An 18,304-nucleotide genomic window follows, 5' to 3' on the forward strand; every position below is an offset into this window, starting at 1 on the left:
CGTACAGCGAAAGGTCGTCTTTATGCTGATCAGGAAAGGGAGATACTGATCCTTTAATCGAATCTATTCTGGACTCAATGACTCTGAGCTCACAAAGAACAGAAGAACGTGTCATGTTCTTGTGAACCAAGAACAGGACATGTTTTGGAAAGATGCCTCGCACACTGGTAAGACTTCACATGTACATGCAAGAGTACAAATTGGAACCACTATGTAATACCGGCAACATGGCTAGCCAGCTAGCTGACTAGTTGTCTCAACCTTGTTCTTATTTCACTGATTTAGCTGAAAGCCTAAGTGGCATACAGACACGATACTGACTGCAGCACTCGTTCCAAAACTAAACCGAAGCCAATTCTGATAGGGCACCACAGAGAACCATCACCATCAAAGGAGACGAATTGCAGTCTGCCCTCAGGCATAGATGTCCACAAGTTGAAAGCAGTCAAGATAGAAAATAGATCTCAAATTTGAGAAGGGGAAAACAAGAGGATCGCTCCATGCCAAAGGGCAAAACGATGGCAATGTGAGACACCTGACCTCTAGCAAGAACATTCATGTACTGTGGTGTGGTGCCCCCAGGGATGTGTGTACGAGTATCCAGTATGAGAACAAGTTAATCCTTAAACAGAGTGTGTGCGAAGTGCAAACGTTCTCTGATCAACAAGGAGAACGACAACCAAAAACAGACCCACTCTGGAGGAGCCAGAACAACAGCCATTTCTATTGGGTGTATGTCTGTAGATGCAGCATTTTGAATTGAATGTTAAAGACTATAGACACTGGATCCAGACACCCCCTCTAGTAATTATTAGCCAAGTCATCTACTGTAAAGGGTACCACACAAATGCTCACAGAGCTTGATTTTTTCTAGAAAAGCAATGCCTAATAGAATGGAACGCACTGGAGCAGCCATACAAGAGTGCAGATCACCATGCCTAATGGCAAGCATAACATTGTCTGTAGAGCCCAATGCTGGGACCCCTAGAGCGCCATCTAATTCCTATGGGATGAGTAGAGGCCGTTACTGCACCAAAGAGGAACAAACACTAATAATATCCTTCATTTACAGAAGAAATGCGGAATGAGCAGGTGCCTACAAACTTCTGGACATGCAGTTAAAAAGTGAATGAAGACACATTCGCAGTTGTTATTTAGGGGTTAAATAAATGGGGTTTCCTAATATTCAAATGACTACTTGGGTCAGAAAGATTAAATAAAGCAAGAAATTATGAAAAAGGCAGGGGTATTACATGAAGCCCCTAGCCACATTTTATATTCTGGCTACCGAAACTGCGAAGCCACGTGGCCTCTTACCTTGGACATTTTTTCACATGAACAGTGGTGGTTTTGTATTTAGGAAAAAATGAAAACAAATCTCAAAAATCCATTTGCATAATTATGTTCTCTATATTTAAATCTACTTGGATACAAGTCTGTATAGGAGTACAACAAAATAAATGCTTCAAATATTGAATATGCAATATAGTTCAGTCCAAACAGACACACAACTTTCTCTCCCTTTTTGTACACAAGTGTAAAATAAAAAGAAATAGCAGTGGACAAACTGCAGGAAAGCAGGAGCTGAGAGGGTAAATGCAGTGAAAAGGAAAAACATCAAAACTCAGACAGTGAAATGATGACGTTCCAAGACCCTTTAAGAGCCTTATGAAGACGCAGTTGCTTTTCAAACTGTAAAAAACACTGCCTGGTAAAAAATATCAAAAAGATTTTTTTCTTCATATTTACACAGGAAAAAAGCAAAGTACAATCAGGTTCATACAATTCTGATGTAAAGGAAAACAAGATTTATGACTCAAGGCTGGTCTTTTTTTTTTTTTTTCTTTTTCTTTTCATTTTGTTCACTACGAGTATTCGGTCACTTTTATGTACAGAGTTCCTTCCACTCCTGTTGGTGAGCTGGTGAAAACTGAAGCATCTCAGGCACGACTTCCCACCATAACTTCACAGCTCAGACGGTCTGTCTCAGAAACCGGTCAAAAGGTCTAGTACAGAGGGGAAAATGTACAATAAAGAAAAATACAGCATCTTTCTTGCTCTATTTTTTTTCATAATACATATTCAGGCTGGGGACTGACTATAAGTCAAACATAGTGTTAACGTGAAAGGGGGGTATTAGGCTGTATGTAGTGCTGGTTTCATCGCTGAAATACTTCAGTCCAACCTGATGCCCACATTGCCTATTGTAAAAGGCCTTCTGCACTTGCTGTGGTTCAAAATACATGAGACAAAACTCAGTTCTCCTCTAAATGCTGCTTGTTTGGTTCTGTGCACACCGTCTCAGCTATGCGTGCTGGCCTGATCTGTGTGCAAGTTTTCTGCTGGTGTCTCCAGCCTCTTAATCACAGCCTCCACAGGCTCAAGCTTTATGATCTTCACATCCTGTACAGACAAGGCTGGCTTCGTATCTGGCACGTGAACTGTCTCTACAGTGATAGGTGGGCCTGGAGCAGTCACTGTGGGGCTCACAGTGGCGCTTACAGTGGCTGGGACGGCCAGCTGCAGGACTTGGGCGCTGGCGGCGGGTCCTGTGACTGGAGCAAGCGTGCGGAGGGTGATGGGGCCGCCTGCCTTAGCCGGCCCCGCGGGGAGCGTGATGAGCTGCAGCGTGATCCGCTCTCCGTTCTGGCCCTGTGCAGGGACCAGCGTCGGCACTGCCTGCAGCATGACTTTTCCTGCGCTGTTGCCCCCGGCGACCGGGCTGGCCGTCGTCAGGATGGGAGAGGCACCGGTGGGTGAATTGATTGTTACCGTGGAGACCTTTTGACCCTGGGCTGTCGTCATGAGGACCGGGACCTGCATGGCCAGCCTCACCGTTCTAAGAGAGCAAAAGTGTTAGAGCGAGAGTGTGTGAGAACAAAAGAGAAAGAATGAAAGAACAAACAGAGGGAAAGAAGGACAGACAGAAGGATGGAAGGAAGGGGAGAAAGTCAGAAAGGAAGAAAAGGAAAGGGAAAGAAATGTACAGAAATATACACAAAGGAGAGAGGAAGGAGAACAAGAAAAGACAGAGAAAAATTAAAAAGGGAGAGAGGAAAAACAAAAAGGAAAAAAATTTACAGAAAAATCGGTAACAATGAAACATTGAAAGTGAAGAGAGAAAAACAGTGTAGAGAAAGAGAAAGATCGGGACAGAGAGAGAAAAAAAAACAAACGAGAAAAAGAAATTTAGAGAGAAATTAAGAGGGAAAGAGACAGAGAGCATTTTAACGAGGCATTTAATCAGACACGAAAACACTTCATGTCAGTTGCGTTCCTCAATTCTAACAAATCATCTCTGCAGGTCTCACCTGGGAACGGTTGGTGTGGTAGCAGGTGACTGCTGCACCGATAAAAGGCCTTCAGGTCCTGAGGAGATGCTGATGATCGGTGTTGAAGGTAACACAGGAGACACTCTTCCCTTCCTCTTTTTTGGAGTTGTGCAGTCGGCTGCTGTGGGGCTTTGTCTCTTTCCCTTATCGACACCATCATCAATATCATCATCAATGAAAACAATGTCTTTGGGCATCTCTTTGAACTGGTACACCAGTCTCTGGCCTTCCACCTTGGAAAGAATACCTCTCTGGTAATAATACCTGAACAAACAAATACAAATTCTATTAGATAATGCTTGAAAAAAGTTGTAATCACAAAAATCAACAATCTACACTGAAAAATGATAGCTTCATCAGTTATCTATCCATCAGCTGAATGTAGGCTGTAACTGCATAAAGTGCACTTGCCTGAGTGCCCTTCCCATTGTCTCATAGTTCATATCTGGTTTGTTCTTATGTTTACCCCACAGTTTGGACACTGCCTTTGAGTCCACCAATTTGAAGATGCCCTTTTCTTTTTCAGTCCATTTGATATACTTGGGACAAGTTTCTTTATCCTGCAGAAGGTCCAGCAGAAACTCCCACAGATATGTGGTGGTACCTGCAATATACATACCATACGTGTATGAATAATTAATTCATAGACTGCATCTTCATCTCACATATATAAACAAAGGCACACATACCCCTGCTCTCTTTCGATTTCCTTTTATAAATGAGATCCAAGGAGCCATCACAGTGGGCTCGTGGCGTTTTGGGTTTCCGCCCTGCTGTTAAAAATAAATAAATAAATACAAAACACTCATGAACACAAAATCGCGGAGATACATAAGCAGTGTGAGTATATGCATACGCTGCACAACAGCATTGCTGAAGTTTTAAACACTTCAGTGTCACTGCTGGGTAAGAACCGTCATCAAACCAAAATATTAAGCCAACGGTGAGAGCCTGTGGTCACACTAACCACTGATAAAGGGTCAGAAGATGACTAACATAAATAGTGCATAGAGAAAGATGATCTAAAGTCTAACAGTACACCTAAAATGTGAACCAACATCAGAGGCACATAAACCTCCAGCAACTCAGCATGTGTGCATGTTACCTCGTTTTCTTTTCTGCAGATCTTTCTGCTCAAGCTCAGTGATGGAGTCTTCAACGGGCCCCATTTCCTCAGTTCTCACCTCCACTTCCATCTCAGACAGGAACTCCTCTACACAAGCAGAGACAGAACATCCATAAACACAACAGAGCAAATAGAGAGAATATGTGGAACAGTAGTGAAAGACTTCTCTCAATATACACAACACAATAAGAACTTGATCATTTTTTGAGTTTACTCAACTGTATCAGAGCAAAAACAATACAAAAATATCCAGCGCAAAACCTGGCTGTCTCCGTTTTGTGTACGTATGTATGTATCAAGATAGATAGTGGACTATCAGAGCAGATATTTCTGCTCCTGGCTTAAAGCACTCTGTAAATCACTCTGCTCCAACTCCTCATACTATATTCCGGTTTTTCCATTTCCACTAACATATCTGAGAAACCCTGCGACATGTGACTCATTCCTGTTACATGTAATCTATGTTTATGGATACAAGAGACATTCACACTTTGTTTTATCATTTATATAGTTAATAACCCTTATTGGAAAAAAACACAGCTAAACGCTCCTACACAGGCTTTCTTCTGTAGGTATAGGTATGAAACAACGGCCCAATCAGTCAGAAAACTCCCAAGAGTAAACAACGTGTTTTTAACACAACATACTTTCTTGTTCGTGCAGTAATATGCGCAAAACAGACTAATTGTGTGCAAAAGCAGTAGAACGCTTTTGTGATTGCATGAATATTGCGTATGAATGGACGTTGTGTGTGAGCTGTTGCAATCACGCTACATCACGCATATCATGCAGAGGCAGTCAGTGTAGAGAAAAAAGTACCGTCCCATGTAATGGAGTGGTCTTGGAATGAACACTGATGCGTCTGACTTTCAGAAAAGCCACCCGAGTCTCTAGACAAAATCATGTCGCTCTGCTCCCACTCAGCATCACTCACGTATTTTGCCCCAAGATTGGGACTGAGATGCCCTACTCAATTAAAGAGAGCGAGAGAGAGAGCGAGCGAGAGAGAGAGCGCGAGAGAGAGCGCGAGAGAGACTGAATATGTGAATACCTGGGCTGTGGTCTCCATGCAGGCTGGCTGGAGAGTCCATGTGTAAGAGAGCTTCAGCTGCCTCGATGGTTTTGTCTTGAACCGAGACCTCCACTAAAAGAGAGAAAGAGATGACAGAGGCATAAATCCCCCATTACAATTACAATATATTCCCAGCCCCTGGTAGTCCCCATACGCCCATTAGTGTCCAAGTTGTGCTGGGCAATACAACCTGCAATACAATATGCTAATCATATACTACTGATACAGTTATATCATGAGTACTTCCAGTACTTGAACAACTGAATATATAATAAAAAGATTATTTATTCCAGTTAACACACAGCCTGTAAACAACAACAGGTGCAGAGTTACTGCACAGCAATAAGCAACTAATTGGATATGAATTCATTGTGTCACCAACTTCTTTCACAATATTTGTATTATTTGTATGACGTTCTCCTGTTAATTCTTTCCCTACACTTTCAGCAGCCTGTTCACATTAAACATATGATATAAATTTAACTTGTTTATCGGAAATACAACGAAAACACAAATACATCTGATGTGACAAGGCTGTCTGTCTCAGAATGGGCAGTTAACTACTTCCATAACACAAACTTATTATTGAAAATACAATCGATAATGTAACTTTTTCAATGTGGTTTCAATATTATATATATATATATATATATATATATATATATATATATATACACACACACATATATATATATATATATATATATATATATATATATATATATATATATACATACATATACACACATATATATATATATATATATATATATATATATATATATATATATATATATATATATATATTCAGGTACTACAGACAGTCTCGTGCACAAAGAGACATTAGAAAAAGAAATAAGAATTGGACGCTTCACTGAGACAACTCAAGATTTTAAAATTTTATATATCATTTGCATACAATCTGCTTCCAAAAGCACACGCAAGTCCTTCATATTGTAACAAGTCACTGAAAACAGAGCTGGTGTACATTTTAATTATCAACAGGGATGGACATATTTGAACTACTTAATAAAAAATAAATAAATCACAAAAAGGTCAAGCAAAAACAATAACTAAACACCTTTTACAGAAACAAAACAGTATTTATCATTTATTATGTTAAGGCTGCTGAAGAGAGACCTCATTCGACATTGTTTTTCTATTATTTTTAGAATTATAACGTCATTAATATTGAGCTCTCCGTCTTTTCTCACACGACCATTTCCATGTTTACAAACTCCCCGGACGTCGATGTCAATCAACCCCCACCCTTTCGTCTGATTGGATGTACGGTGACGTAATCTCTCTTTACAACTTGCTGATTGGCCAGGAGACAGATTTAAATAAATAAAAATCGTTCAGGTGCCCCACCCACTCTCCTCAAACACTTCCGCCACCAACATTAAAATAGTGCCATCCTGCAACTAAACACCACTTTAAAGACCAAAAAAGTCGTTTCGTTCGAGCAAAACATCACCAAAAAAATGGAGACAACGCTCAAAAGTGGCCTCGATTATAACGATCAGCGTTTTTTAATCAAAGTTTGAATCGTTTTACAGGGGCGCGATGTAGGAAGCAATGCACAAAACAGAAGGAAACAAACGAAGGACAAACTAATAGCCACTTTCGTCGAATAAAACAAAGAACAAGCAGGCAAACGGGCAAAGATCACCATAAATGTCCACTAAAACAACAGGAAACACGCTAAAACGGTAAAAGAGTAAGACAGAAAAACAACGGAAGACAAAAAAATGGCCTAAAAGTCGCAGCTACACTTACAGCTTACACGCTTAAAAATGGCCATTTAACCTAATGGAGGAACCGTGAGCTCTATTCAGATCCATTCGCATGTTAAAATGGTTCTTCAGACTCATAGAGGAGGTGCAGATCAGCTTTTTAGAAAAAGGTTCTATATGGCACCAAAAAAGGTTCTTCTACTGTAACAAGCTTGACGTCGTAACAACAGCAGATAAGAGAACACATTTTCCATCAATGTGAAGACCGATTTGCCCATGCAAAGAACAATTTAAGTACAGCAATACATCTATAACCATTGCCTTTATTAAAGAACCCATGTAGAACCATTTAAGTGCGCGCGCTGCTCAATCACAGTGTTATCAAATCCCTCACGAAACCGTTACGTCACTAAAATCAACTCGTCTAACTGCCTAAATGTGCGGCATACAAAACGTTTGTTCAGAAACAGATTAATAGGGGTTAAACGTGTGTGTTGTGGTGAGAGGAGAAGCGTGGCAAACACGAGAGAAAGGCACGCATCCAAACTTCCTGGTTTCCCCAGTTCACATCAGTCCGCTACGCGGGAATAAAAGAGGAAAAAACGCAAACAAAACAAAATCGGCGCCGAAACGAAAGCTTTATCCTCACTCAGGGCACCACTTGCACTGCTTTTATCGCTCGGAGATTAACACTTTAACGAAGCTGAAGTCAGCTTATTTGCCAGCGTCTTGTTCGAATTTCCCCGTTCCACCTTAAATGATGCAGCAGCTACAGTCTGGCATCCGAGGCACCAGAATATACCTGCAACACTATTTAAGGTGGACCGGGAAAATTCGAAAAAAAGAAACTGGCGAATAGAAAGCCAACTTGGAGTTGGTGCTCTGCGTGAGTTATCTAGTTCCAGACTATATCTTTCGTTCCCTTCAGCGCTGCAAGCCCGCACAAAACACGCACTTTTCCTCTACTTATTCATTACCAGCTTTGAGAAGTAAATCCAGTTGATTTTCGGGTTCATCTTCAAACCGAGTCGCCATTATTTCCCCCGGACGCGGGTAGGACTACTTTCTGAAGCGAAGCACCATTACGCACATCTGTATCACTCCGCCGCCCATCGGAAACGGTTCATGTGTGCACACAAGCGCGACGGAAACCTTCCGCCGCTGAACTACACTTATTTTCCTCTGAGAAAGAGTTCAGCGTCCGTATTCAACTTTATCCAGCAGTCAAAATCAACCGATATTCCTTTTTAAAAGACCGCGTTAATAAACGTATACATTTTCCTCCACAATCATTAGCAGATTTCTATTTGCATTCACTTCCAGCGTTTTAGCCTTCCCTCCTCATTCCACAAAGGAAGTAACAAAAGCCTGAATGTTCACAAAACCGCCACAAGATGTCCCTCTCCAGCTTCTCTAGCGAAAGCAAACGTGCCTTTCGGTTTAACTCTTAAAGGGGAATTAAACCAATTTTTCAAAATTTCTGAATAATTAATTCCTTGAGATGTAAACAGTCATTCAGAGTGATTTGACGTGAAGTGGTTCGTCGTAGAGTAACGTACAGACTCTACAACACACTGTACATACCTGGAATGGATTAATGGATTAAAATACATTTCAAGCCCAAACCATCATAAAACGTTTTCAGACGACAGGCAACACAAATCTAACAATTTCATGTAATAATTGTCTGTGAGGGAGCTTTCAGATTCATCAAACTCTTTAGACGTCTGAAAGAATAGAAGAATAGAATTAGAACGAACAACCATTTGTCACCGTGTTTGCACGCTGTGAAATTAGACCTCCGCATTTAACCCATCCGTGCAGTGAAACGCCCACATACATGCACACTAGTGAGCACACTTGCCCAGAGCAGTGGGCAGCCCTATCCACGGCATCCGGGGAGCAATTGGGGTTTAGATGCCTTGCTCAAGGACACTTTGGCCATGAACTGTCAGCCAAGAGGATCAAACCAGCAACCTTCCGGTCACAGGGCTGGTTCCCTAACCTCCAGCCCACGATTGACCCCAGACACGACTTTTTGGCTCGTCACCATCACTGTAAACAATTCTGACTCGGCAAGTTTCTCTAGAGCAGAGCATGTCACATGAAACTACTCTGAATTACTTCGTTTACATCTCAACTATTTATTTATGTATTAAAAAAAATCATGGTGTTACATATTCTCCAGACAGTTTAGCAAACTGAACTTTCACCACTATACCACCATAAAACTGTTTTTAGCAAACGTGCCACATGCTTTACTCAGTTGAGATAGTTCTACCTGCGAGGTCTGAAGGGGGCCCGCCAATTAATCCAACAATAATACTGCTTACACAAACAGCCACACATTTAACTGTACATGATCAGTCCAACAGACTAACATTTTTTTTTTTTTTTTTAAAAGGGCCCATAACCTGCTTTTCTTTCTTGTGGTCCACTCACTCACAACATCTGTGTGGGTTGTTGTAATAAATACAATCATAATTAATTTTTATATAACATTTTCCAAGCCCTCCCTATCCCTTAGAATCAGACAGGCTGTTTTTTTTTTGTCACTGTGTCTTTAAGACTGATGTATAAATGAGCTCAGTTCTGATTGGCAGCCCTGTATTTCAACCTCATTCCAAAAGCAGTCCTTTTAACTTCAGGTAAACTGAAACATTCTTTATATATGTAAAGGTGTTTTTTTTAACATTATCATAAAAACTATATTTACAGGAAATTAAAGCAGCTTAGTTTCCATTTATAGACTGCATGAACTGGGGAGTGAATTGTACATTTTGAAACTTTAGTGACATTTATATACATAAAAAACAAGGAAAATTCATTGTTTACTCACAGATGGCTGCCAAGCTTTTATGCAGTAACTTCAATCAGATAATAAAAAAAACTACTACAGGTGTTAAGAGAATTACATTTCCAAGATTTTTACAGAAATTAATTATGCTCATTTATATTACTAGCTAACGTATAGCCCTTTAAGGCTCACCATAATATCTGAAGAGCAAGCTGTCCCCATTAATACAAAAATGAAGGGCATTTTCTCAGCTCACGGACAATTGAGCCTTCTCATTTCACATCTAATATAAAACATGCAATTTAAAGGTTGACATACCATGTATTGTGAATATTTTTTGATGTGTCATGGTATTTTATTTACACCATATTGCCCACCCCTACTGTATGGTTACTAATCTACAAACATACTAATCTACAGAACTACTCATACCCTGGCCTAGTACTTGTGTCTGTCTCCCACAGAACAGCAGACATTGAGAAGGAGGTTGTGTGATGTAGTGCTGATCATTTTATCACAATTTCAATGAATGCAATTTTCAAATGGTAAGGGCTGTCATTTAATTACAGCCTATATTATCAAGTGCTGTCTGTTGTTTTATGTGGAGAAATGTAACCTAGTAACATGAGTTAGACCAATCATAAGTAAACACCCATATGCTGTGAACGTGTCAACACAACTAACTGGCACTCTGCCAGTAGCCACAACCCTGAATTGTATTTATATCACAGTCATAATATTGGATAGAAAAATCAAAATCACAATTAGCTTTTTTCCAAAATCGTTCAGCACTAATGTGACAGGGATTTCTTATACTAGTTTTAATAACAAACACAAACAGTAGAAGAAGAAGAAAAAAAAAAAAGGAGTCTCAAGTTCTGATTTACCTTTTAGTCAGTATTTGATTTCATGTGCAGAGACCGCAGTTCTGTCTAGCTAGTGTTTTTCTGGGAATCGTCTGGCTTGAGTGACAATTTATTGGCATATGAGTTTGACTAATCGGTGATCTGCACTCTCTAGCTCCACCCGTACGCCTGGTTTGCTTGGTACCGCTGGAAAAAGGTTAAACACATTCAGCAAGGGTACTCAGGTATGCGCTGTACCGCACTTCCCAGAAAAACAAATATTAATGGCATGTTTTGTTTGATTTACTGTGTAATCAGCAGCATTCCTAAGAAAAAAAATGCTCCATGTCAGTCTAGACAGATCATTTCTACTATGCCAGCTGGAGTATCAATCAATTTAAAGGAGCATGCACCTCATTAGGGCTAGGCGATAAGACAATATATATGATAAATTATGTCATAATACAATACACTTTTCTGAACATATCATCGGTACTTGCAGAACACTGACCAAGTGCATGTTTCATTATAAAGAGAGCAAAATTAGTCCCATTTTACTGGATTTCATGCAACAGTATATTGAAGAAAAAAAATCATTGTATTCACAGTTCTGATACATTTTAAAATGTAGCACTACCAACTTATCAGAAGTCTGCTGTAACAAATATTGTGGCATATCTTGAAGTATCACAATATTAAATTTTTGCCAAATCGCTCACCTCTACACTTCATCATGACTCATGATGTCATCTCAATTTGAACAAATCTACCTCCTATGTTTACCACAAGCCATATCCAGACATTACATAACTACATACAGTAACCAATTATCTGATTTAGTGAACACAATTAGTTAATTACAAACTGATCCAAAATGAGCACCACACTAAAACCATCCTCCAAACAACCATCCAAATATGGAACACGCTTAGCATTTACATGAACCTCAGGTCTGTTATGCTCCCACTTCTCCCCAGCATACAATATAAGACTGCATCTATTTTTTTTAACATAACCAATACCCTCACCACCTCATGTTTGCTAGATTATCCACAAAAGCCATTAAAGCAATGCTTACCTGTGCCATCGTCTTGCAGCTCGGTCTCCACTACTTGCTCTTCAGCCACATCCTGCATGACGTAGGTGTTTTCATCGTCGCACACAAGCACCTGAGCAGCATAGCACTGCTCCACCTCTGCACTGTTCACCTGTTCCACGATCACTGCAGGACACTCCACTTCTTCTCCACGTAGAACCACCCCATCAGTACACACCTCCTAACACCACAAGGAGTAGATACACTCAGGTCAAAGAGAATTATGGTTATATGTTACAGCAAGCAAAATGCCCAACGTTGGCCATCTATATCTGGGCAATATTATTTTAAAAAAAAGAGAGAAAAAATCCTGTGCCATTCAAAAAAGAAAGAATAAAATACTAACATACTGTATAAGATAAATACTGCTAATTACACTAATTATAAAAATACAATAAAGTGCACTAGGACTGCATAATATTTAATCTGATAACTCAGTGTGATACTGACTTCTGCAATAGTGACAACTCGGAAAGCTGCAATATGCAAGTAGATGAGTCCTCTAACCAATTACAATGTCTGCTGGGAGCACCATGACCAGTCACAGTTCAAGACGTGGTCTTCAGAGAATGGTGATAAAAGTGTTCATTTAAAAAATTTAAAATATTTTGCAGTATAACATCTAAACAGGTCACAAACTTAACTGTCAAATGCATTTACATGTACTGAAAAGCAAATCATCCATAGCATGCAGCCCTAGAACCTACTTACAAAAGGTAATGCCAGCCAATCAGAACACGTCCTAAAAAATGTAGGAGCAGGAGTGGTCAGAGAAGCATGGTGGATAGTCAGAGAAAAGTGCTGAATGGATATATAAGGGGATATTAAAACTACCTCGTTTCTGTGCTCATTGTCCACTTTAGAAGTTCCACTTTGTCCCCCTTTTAGCCTGTTCTTCAAAAGGTCACTATCCCCACAGGGCAACCACAGACCAGGTGCTATTTGGGTGATGGATAATTCCTAGCATTGCAGTGACCCTGACATGGTGGTGTGTTAGTGTGCTGGTAGTGTGCAAGTGGATCATCCACAGCAGTGCTGCTGGACTCATTAAACACTGTGTCCACCACCTGCCCACTCTAGTAGACACTCCTACCTTGTTGGTCCTTCTTGCAGATGTAAAGTCAGAGACAACTTATCCGTGCTGCACAGTTTGTGTTGACCATCCTCTAGTTTTTCCATCAGTGGTTACAGGACGCTGCTCACAGGACACTATTAGCCGGATATTTTTGGTTGGTGGATTTTTCCCAGTCCAGCAGTGACACTGAGGTGTTTAAAAACTTCAGCAGCACTAATGTGTCTGATCCCCTCGTACCAGCGCAACACACGACATGCCACCACACATCTGTGTTACTGCAGTGCTGAGAACGATCCACCATCCAAATAATACCTGCGCTTTGGGATTGTGGTGGTGGGTGGTTCTGACCGTTGAAGAGCAGGGTAAAAAGGGGGGCTAACAAAGTAGGCAGAGTAACAAATGGACTACTACATCTTTTGAGTGCAACTATATGGTTAGTAGAGCTGATAAAATGGACACGGATTGTAGAAACAAAGAGGTGTTTTTAACGTTATGGCTGTGTACACCAAGATATACCGCTGGATAAATAAATACAGTAGTACAAGTAAGTGTGGGTAGAATTAGGTGTTTTGTTGATTTTCTACGTTCCTCTACAAACCACACTTCTGCACATTTTAATGCACCGTTAGTGTTTCCAACCCTTCAGTCTTTAGCTTAATATATCTGGAGGAAAAAAAGAAACAAAATATTGTCTGTGCAAAAGTTAAGGTACCGTTAAAAAAAAAAGACACTGTGTAGTAAATTTAGCAAAAGCACCATATCCGAGTGTGCTCCCTGTAGAGAATGTTTAAGCAAGAGAACATGAGAGGGAGTGTGTTATTGTCAAATAACATCATGGTTGTTATTTGGTCGCAGGCACGAGCTGCAGGCAATCACAGCCGTGAGATTATTATTGCCTTTATAAAACAGATAAATAAACTGGGACAAGATCGTGGCATTTAATGTTTTATTGTTAGCAGTTCCTTCCACCAAATTCTAGTTCCTCAACAAGCAGCTTGTTGCTACGTCAGAGTAACAAATTCCACTCACTCACTGCACAGCCGGCAGTAAGCCTTGTCTTTTGAAGTAAAGAATGAGCCATAAACTGCCGCAATATCAAGTTCAGCCCAGTGTTGTCATTTTTGTGCACTTGAGCAAGGCACCTAACCCCCAGTTGCTCCCCAGGCGCCGTGGATAGGGCTGCCCACTTCTCCGGGCAAGTGTGCTCACTGCCCCTAGTGTGTGTGTTCACTAGTGTGCATGTATGTGGGTGTTTCACTGCACAGATGCATTAAATGCAGAGGTCTAATTTCACAGTGACAAATGGGTGTAAAAAAAAAAAGGAGATGTGATCATGACGTTTACCTGCTGTGCCTCCTCTTCTCCAGTGACATACTCCAGTATGTTCCCTCCACCGTCTATTACCACAACAGAGGTCATGACTCATTCCTCTGTGTCCCACAGCACCCTGGATGGCCAACTCCAAGGACCCTGAGAGAGGATAAGCATTTGTTAATGCAGCAGGGTGCAAGCTGGTGCTGTTCAACGAGAATACAGCTGTATGAACGCTGAACTTCATTCAATTTGCATTATTACTCCAACCTGACACCAATGGCTCTCTGCTAAATGTCACACATTCTCGTATACTGCATTGTTTTAAGCATCAACTTCACACCATGATTCTTTCCTGACCTAACATGGGAACTCCTGAACAGCAGTACATTGTGGTATTTACTGCTTGTATGGGTGAGAGAGAGAGAGAAAGGATGAGAGAGAGAGAGAGAGAGAGGGAGAAAAAGAAGGACAGAGAGAGGTGGGGCAGAGCACAGAAGTTATGATTCATATGTTTTTAATGGAGGATTCGTCTGGCTAGTTGGTGGGATAAAGTTAGAAGACTGTCCCACAGGGCATGAAGACACAACTGCTCTCCTTATAGATAAATATAGAAAAAAATAAAACAAAAAATAAAAAAAATAAAAAATTACACTACTACTAATACTACTACTACTACTAATAATAATAATAATGATGATAAGTGGAAGAAAAAGAAAAAAAAAAAAAAGGAGAAATTTGCATGGTGGAGATTCAACATCAGAATATTTTCCCAAAAATATCAAGCTATTAAATAATCAGTAAAACAAGTTTAAATAATCTTACCTTTTAGCATTAGTATTGATAATATAGTATAGTAATAATAATACACAACTCGTTATACAATACTAATACTAAAAGGACGTCTTACAAACCCGACACTAAATCTGCATTGGGTCACCTTTTCACTAAAGGGAGCCTTACACAGTACTTTAAACGTTAATGAGACACAAAGCACATTTCCAGGGAGAAAATGTATATTTTTAAAATATATTTCAAACTATTCTCTGAAAAACTATCTGAGGCTATAAACGACATGTTCCTGGATACCATGAGTAAATAGCACAAAATGAAATAAAAAAAATTGATTTAAATAAAAAAACCCTACGTTATGGGCAATATATCATAAAAAAGCCTTCATTTTCCAAATGTTGTCTAAAATAAATGAAAAGTATTGTCAGGGTACATCAACATCCCGGTATACAGGCAATATATAGCATATTGAAGCATTCTTTTCATTTGTTTCTCCTTTAACATCACTTTTTTCTCCAACCATCCATTGTTTCAGTTTCACTTCTGAAACAGAGCCTCCCAGCATTTCTCTCTAGCCAAATCACACAGCTCTAAGGAAAATTTCATCCACAATAACGATAAATAAAGGCAGATGTGTGTATGCATGCAACCACTAATAGGCACAAAGCAAGAAAAAAAAAGGGGAAGAGACCGATTTCCTGTCAGGCCAGTCACGAGCTGCTCTGGGGTTGTTTTCATCCAAACGCCCTTAAGGCCAATCTAGTGAACGGTCCTGCATTAATGCTGTAGACACTTAATGCTGTTTCCTTCCAAGGACCCACTCAGTAATACTGCACTTTCCACATAAAAAATAAAAGTGAACCATTCAGACTGTCCTTACAATTAACAACATAAATAAATAAATAAATAATAAAAATAAATAACATCATATAGGCATACTCCTACAGTAGCTGAGCTGATTCTCCACGTATGGGTCATTTTTAACCTCTGCCATACAGCACAGCTATACTTTTCTTCTAGACACTGACAAAAAGGCAGCAGTTGGACGGGCAAGAACCATAGGAAACAAATTTCAACTTCATTTCCTGCTCGGTTAGTTTAAGCAGCCTTTGTTTGTGCTGGACCTGATGTTGGCTGGTTGCCCCTTTAGCTCAGTATTTCCTGCATCCAATGTGGATGAAAGCACAAGGGACAATGTGCCCTGCTGGCTAACATTAAAGAAAACCAGGAAAAGAGAAAACATGTATGGTACACCATGTCACTCCCCCGAACACTAACATGAACCTTATCATAAACACTCTAGCTGAGTATTAGGCTGAAAGTGAGTGTCTCACTCAAACAAACTTTCACATCTTTACAGGGGAATGCCACCAACTACATTACATTTCTACAAAATTACAACATTAAGTCCTTCCGAGCGGCATGATGTGAAATGCTTTATTCTATAGAAACTTTTTGAATTGTTCACAGTGGGGGTGATAGGAGCCAGACATCCAAAGAGTTCAATGCCTCTAAAACGTCTCTTGCAGACAGCTGTTACAAAAATTGTTTACAAATATGTTACATGATGCTGGAGACTTTGCTTTGCGAGGAGGTTCTGATCTGAAATATTTTTTTTGTTGTTGTTGTTTTTAAATACATGCTGTAAGGTAAAAGACTTACATATATTTTAACAATCTAACCTACATTTAGAAACTTAAAACATATTTGGTCATTTTGGATAGTCAACAAAATAACTGTGCTGTAGACATATCGGTGTCTGATTCCTGTCACCACTACTGTAAAGAAATCTGAGCCAGCACGGTTCTCTAAACTAAACCATTTCACATTAAACCACCTATAATGACATTATTTACACAACTACTGATTTACGAAATTTTGGAAAAATCGGTGGAATTCTCCTTTGACATGAGCTTTGCTTACATTTCAACGCCACCCTACAGTCCGAAGTACACTCACTGATTTTAGCCGGCTAGCCTGTTATTTTTTTCTAGCTTGTAGCTAACTTACTTTACAAATGCATTCACTTTGACTCACTAGCGATAAAAAGTGCCTCAGTTTGGAAACGTTTAACTTAATTGCACGAAGAACAGTTTTATTTTGAGACTTAAGTGCCACACAAATGTAAACAACCGCCAAACTAAAGGCCTGCTAGCATTAGCAGGCCAGGCCCTCTATACGCCAGCTTCTTATTCGGATTTTCCCGTTCCACCTTAAATGATGCAGCAGTTGCATTCTGGTCCCTCAGGCGCCAGAATGCAGCTGACGCGCCATTTAAGGTGGAACGGGAAAAATCGAACAAGAACCTGGCGAATAAGAAGCTGACTTCACCTCAGCCATAACCAGCGTCAACTGGAACTAAAAAGCTAATCAACGGCACAAAGACATAAAAAGACTCATGTTCTCACCGTCTGTCACGGTCGTTGTTTATTCCGAAGGCAAACGCCGTTGCGTTTTACTTCGATTTAAAGCGCCGTTAGCCACTAGCTCTTAGCTTCAGCTAACGGCTACGTAAATAAATAAATAGCTAACGTTAGCTAAGCTAAGCTAACGATGTAACTCCGTCGTTCATTGCGAGACTGCGGCTCATAAAAGTTCATGCCTGCTTGCAGAAACTGACGGGTTGCAGGCAAACAGTCGCGTCCACACCGAGCAGTGACGGTTTAAAGCTCTGCTAGATGATTTTCTGCTTTGGTTCTCTCTTTTTTTTTGCTTGTAGGATCGACTGAGCTCAAGCTCCTCCGGCCCGCAGCGCTTGCACAAACACTCGTCGTGACGTCATGACGTCCCGCTGCGCTCCTGACGCCACTAACTGCTTCTGATGTCACACTAATGACTTATAGTATTATTAATTATAATGTTTTTTTTAAATCCATTTATTTCATGTGCATTCACTGAGCTCTGTACTAGGAACACAAAACTTTTCTAGGCCCCCTTTGGCTCTTAAAACAGCCTCAGTTCTTCATGGCATGGATTCCACAAGGCGTTAGAAACATCTCTTTTGTATTCTGGTCCATGTTGACATGACTCCATCATGCAATTCCTGCAGATCTTTCAGGTGCACCATTCTATCGGATTCAGAGCCGGTGACTGTAAAGGCCACTGAAGAACACTGAACTCGC

The 18,304-nt window shown here is 40.2% G+C and overlaps 1 protein-coding gene across 3 annotated transcripts; it reads right to left on the bottom strand.

Annotated features, from left to right (window-relative positions):
* Window positions 1-1,396: 1,396 nt before the first annotated feature.
* elf2a (E74-like factor 2a (ets domain transcription factor)) lies at window positions 1,397-17,953 on the bottom strand. Of its 3 annotated transcripts, none has more exons than XM_037540532.1 (9): window positions 17,591-17,953; window positions 14,424-14,549; window positions 11,987-12,185; window positions 5,510-5,602; window positions 4,438-4,545; window positions 4,022-4,102; window positions 3,744-3,936; window positions 3,312-3,596; window positions 1,397-2,839 (listed from the first exon to the last, which is right to left on the bottom strand). In XM_037540532.1, the coding sequence occupies exons 2-9, from the start codon at window positions 14,496-14,498 to the stop codon at window positions 2,302-2,304; spliced, it is 1,572 nt and encodes a 523-aa protein (XP_037396429.1). In that variant the 5' UTR covers window positions 14,499-14,549; window positions 17,591-17,953; the 3' UTR covers window positions 1,397-2,301. The 3 variants fall into 3 exon arrangements, with proteins under 3 accessions (XP_037396429.1, XP_017547492.1, XP_017547493.1); XM_017692003.2 differs by having other exon boundaries at window positions 4,022-4,105; XM_017692004.2 differs by lacking the exons at window positions 11,987-12,185; window positions 14,424-14,549; window positions 17,591-17,953 and adding an exon at window positions 8,244-8,390 and having other exon boundaries at window positions 4,022-4,105.
* Window positions 17,954-18,304: the final 351 nt, after the last annotated feature.

This window comes from Pygocentrus nattereri, chromosome 8, assembly GCF_015220715.1.
Source record: "Pygocentrus nattereri isolate fPygNat1 chromosome 8, fPygNat1.pri, whole genome shotgun sequence".
Classification (NCBI taxonomy): Eukaryota; Metazoa; Chordata; class Actinopteri; order Characiformes; family Serrasalmidae; genus Pygocentrus; species Pygocentrus nattereri.